Consider the following 4,463-nt stretch of genomic DNA (forward strand, 5'->3'; position numbering starts at 1 on the left):
CCACCAAACTGTGCAATTAGTTTTTTTTTTGTCTATATTTAATGCTCCATGCACAGGTCACAAACATTCGATGTGATAAGTACTGTAGCACTTTTTGAGAATTTAGGGTGGAACTAAACAAGGCCTGAAGGCTCTTCAGCAGGTCGTTGTACATGTGACGCCACGTGCACGCAGCGACTTCACACGCCATCCGCGCGCGTCCCCACTTCGTAAGCAAGCAATCGATCTGAACCGGACAACTCGCTGCCGAGAAAAAGCGCCGAAGCTCAGTTCGCTGGCGAGCTTGACGTTGACTTGAGGTCAGGTCAATGCAGGCTTCTGGCATGCATGCATCCTGGCGCGCCTATAAATATGGCGCCATTGCTTAGCATCGAAACATTCGATACAAGCTTGCTTTATTGTCCTTAGAAGCAGCATCTTAGTACGTATTATATTAGGGATGTGCTAATATATATACTACTTATCCTCACGTGATCTAGTGTAGTATATTCATACGTGAAAAAAGCTAGCTGTGGATCGATCGGACATGGCCATCGGCACTGCCACCGAACGACCGACGGCGGCGGCAGCCGTGGCGAGCGACAACCTGCTACGGCGACTGATCCTGTCGCTGTCGCTGTCGACGGCGAGCAAGGTGATCGTGAAGCAGCATGGCGGCGGCCACCAGCATCAGCACCGGGCCGGCGCCGGCGGCGGCGCGTTCACGTGCAAGACGTGCGGGCGCGCGTTCCCGACGTTCCAGGCGCTCGGCGGCCACCGGACGAGCCACAAGCGGCCGCTGGTGCGCGCACACGGCCTGGACCTCCTCCTCGGCGCGCGGCCAGGGAAGGGTGCCGCCACGGCCGCGGCCAGCGACGTGCACCGGTGCACCACCTGCGACGCCGTGTTCCCCACTGGGCAGGCGCTCGGCGGACACATGCGCCGACACAGGGCGGCAGCGGCGTTCGATGTCGCCGTGCCCGTGCACGGCGAGAGCGAGACGGCGGCGAGGGTTGTTGATGCCTTGTCTGGAGATGATGACGTGGGGCCCATTAGGTTATTCAAGTTCATATGAAACGATACTCGTTTGAAAGTGGCAAATTACAAATGCTCATTGCCTCATGCGTTTGTACATCATCACAAGAGGTTTTATTTTATTTTATTACAAAACTCTTATATACTGTAATAAAATAAGTACATAGTCATGCATATATATTGGAGAAACAATGTCTGATTAAGGTTTAAAGCTGCTGAATTTCTTTATTTCCTATATACCATCAATACAATATTTTTCTGGAAGAAGATACTATGAATCACTCTTCAATTCTTTTGTGAATCACTCTTCAATTACCTATATAATTTTCACACTGACATCGTATAACTTTTCTATTTATCCCAAAATTCTCCATGGTCTCAACAAGAAATAAAAACGAGAAAATAAAAAAAAAAGAGAAAAACAAATGAAAGGCAGTCATCAGGCAAAAAAACTTAACCCTATATACCCACCACTGCTGGCACTCAATGTATGCCCAGTATCACTTACTCCTACTCCCTTGTATGACCGCTTATGCACCCAATTGTGATGAACTAATATTGATTAAGGAAACGAAACCATAAAAGTTTTACTAGATCTAAATAAAATCTACCTTACTATTGTTGGCAATTTTTACACAAAATGTGCAAACAAGAATAAATATGTGAAATTATTTCGTTAATTGACGCAATGACTCCATGAGGTATATATAGTAGTCATGCCGTTGAGATCAAAGACAGAACAATTATATTCCCTATATTCCAAAACGTAGGTCATTTCAGTTTTTTTCGAAGTCAAACTTATATAACTTTGATCAAATATAGAGAAAAGTTTACGAGCATCTAGTTAGTTTTCATTAAATCTTTCATGCAATATTGTAAATGATAACATATCTTTTGTGCAAATTTTTAGCCAAAGTTATAAAAAGTTTTTGGCATAAAACAAAACTAAAACGGCCTAGACATTGGAAAAACTTGTAATCGTAGGTTATTATATAGCTCTTGATCGAGTATAACACTTCTAACTGTAGGTTATTATTATCTATATATTTTTGGTCACGTTAAGCCATTGCTGAGTATATCTATATCATTCGATACATTAACAAACACACACTAGGCCACATATATGTAGTCACACCGGCTTGTAGCTAGAGCCGATATATTTGGTAGACCTACAAATAAACTGTACGCGCACACTACGCGTTTAATTAATTTCTAAGCCACTTGCTTAGTATAGTACAATAGTACTCCTACTAGTCATTGCACTGTGGCTCACAAGCAGAGTCGATGGATCGAGTCGTCAGTGAATTCATTTTGGTGTCGGTTGTTGCAAACAACGAAGGCAGCATCAGCTGAATTTCCTGGAAACTTTCGGAGGTGTCACTCAACAGCGACAGCCGTACGCAGTGTACATGAGTTCCAAGTTCTGAGAAACTTCCAAAAGCTTGTTTTTTGGAGACAACGAACATGCATGCCAGCAAGGTTTTGGGTATGCTTAACAAGCTGGTACCTTTGTTCCACGACTAGCTTGACCTATGCAAGACTAGGTCTTAAGAGCTATATCAAGATAAGTATATGCACTCCAGCACTAAGCTGATGCACATTGGTTATTCCCTTTTATCCTATTCGAAAAAAAGAACCATTCCCTATTATCTTAATTAGTCTTTCATTTGCATTGGGGTCATGACACGGACGTCCCCTGATGCTGATTCATTTCTTTCCCGGCCTAATATTCTTTTGGTACTATTGGTTGGTATTAGTGTGGGTTCTATGAAAGTTTCATGGGCATTAAATAAGCTAACATGGTATAATATAAATGAAAGTGATGATGAAAGTTCGATGAGATGAAATGAGTTTCATGGGAATAAAACTTGCCAACACTTTTTCCAACAAACATGAAAAATCCTCTCTGAGAGTGGCCTAACATGCATGCACGAACCTCTCTCTCTGAGAGTTGCGTTGTTGCTTTGTGTTTGGATAGACCGGGTGATAATATATTAATATCATAGTGTGAACCGATGCAGATTAGCACAACTCCACTACACCTCTCCTCCCCATGCGATCTGCTCGTGTAGTTTCAGTGTTGTTGCCCCGTCATTGCACCCGCGTGCTCCGGCCGGCATTTCTCGTGCCGCCCGCGCCATACCCGCGCCCAAGATCTCCTTGAAGCCAACTGTTGCACCAACCACCCATGCCACCAGGCTCCCGCAGGCGCCCAAGGCCAAGCCCCCGCGGCACCGCGGAGGCGCCAGCGGTTGCGACGGTAAAACCAAGCCCACCTAGGCCCCCGCCCCTGCGCCGGCCAAGAAGAAGAAGTTTTCCTCTTCCTCCAAGGAGGAGAAGAGAAGAAGAACATGTAGCACTCACACCGTGAACCAAACAAATAGCATTTTTAGTTCCCCGTAACAGCTGACACTGGCAATTGATCGCATTACCGCGTTTCCACACCCATTGCTGAACCAAACAACATCCTATTGTTTGACAGACTGATACTAGTAGATAGATAGGCAGCTGTCCAAGTGGTCACTGCTCAGAAGTCCGTTTGTGCGCATGAATAATTGAATAGAATTCAACGACGTGTAATATTAGCAGTTATGGTCAAGCGCGTTACGTTCCGGTACGTAGGGTACGTCATTTCTTAATAACATGGATGGACGCGTTGATATAGTCGAGATCGATCTAAAGACATCAGCTTTGTTCGCACGCTGCAGACTAATGCTCGCTCATAATAATAAATTCCTTGTTCGATTCAGCACATGCATGGCTATATGACTGAATTTCTCAGTAAGTTGCATGCAATTAATCGAATTAAATTAATTAAGCAGTACGTACCGGATTAGCTAGCTAGGTAAAATAAATATGGGAGTGTCTAGCTATCGTTCGACAAATTTTATATAGCCAAATCTATCAGATTTTTTATAAATACGACCTAATAGCACTACTGGACACCGGCACCTTGCCGAGTGCCGGAAGCTTTGCCGAGTGTATTTTATCGGGCACTCAGCAAAGACGGTCTTTGCCGAGTGTCAAATAAAATACACTCGGCAAAAAAAAAACACTCGACAAAGATGACTTTGCCGAGTGTTTTTTTTCGGCACTCGGCAAAGATGTATTTTGCCGAGTGCCATTTTTCGGCACTAGGCAAAATACGTCTTTGCCGAGTGCCTTTTTTCTGGCACTCGGCAAAGATGTATAAAATGCGTCTTTGCCGAGTGCCTTTGTTTTGGCACTCGGCAAAGAGGCATTTTGCCGTGTGTATTTTTTTTGGCCCTCGACAAATCATTTTTTCAAAGTAATTTTTGAGGCCCTAAATGAATTCAAATGAAAAACTTTTCAACTACAAAGTTGTATAACTTCTCAAGATCTACAAAGTTTATTTGGGTCATTTCTTCATTTGACAAAGCGACAATAACGTTGTTCATAAAATCTATATCTTTCTCATATCTCTCATA

The 4,463-nt window shown here is 43.8% G+C and overlaps 1 protein-coding gene across 1 annotated transcript; it reads left to right on the plus strand.

The window, feature by feature from the left end:
- Nucleotides 1–397: 397 nt before the first annotated feature.
- Nucleotides 398–1,265, plus strand: LOC136482801 (zinc finger protein ZAT18-like). The gene has a single exon (XM_066479995.1). The coding sequence runs from the start codon at nucleotides 527–529 to the stop codon at nucleotides 1,052–1,054; it is 528 nt and encodes a 175-aa protein (XP_066336092.1). The 5' UTR covers nucleotides 398–526; the 3' UTR covers nucleotides 1,055–1,265.
- Nucleotides 1,266–4,463: the final 3,198 nt, after the last annotated feature.

The sequence above is a fragment of the Miscanthus floridulus genome, chromosome 9 (assembly GCF_019320115.1).
Source record: "Miscanthus floridulus cultivar M001 chromosome 9, ASM1932011v1, whole genome shotgun sequence".
Taxonomy (NCBI): Eukaryota; Viridiplantae; Streptophyta; class Magnoliopsida; order Poales; family Poaceae; genus Miscanthus; species Miscanthus floridulus.

Coding starts and splice junctions, on each gene's coding strand:
- LOC136482801 (XM_066479995.1), top strand. CDS start 527: ATGGCCATCGGCACTGCCACCGAACGACCGACGGCGGCGGCAGCCGTG.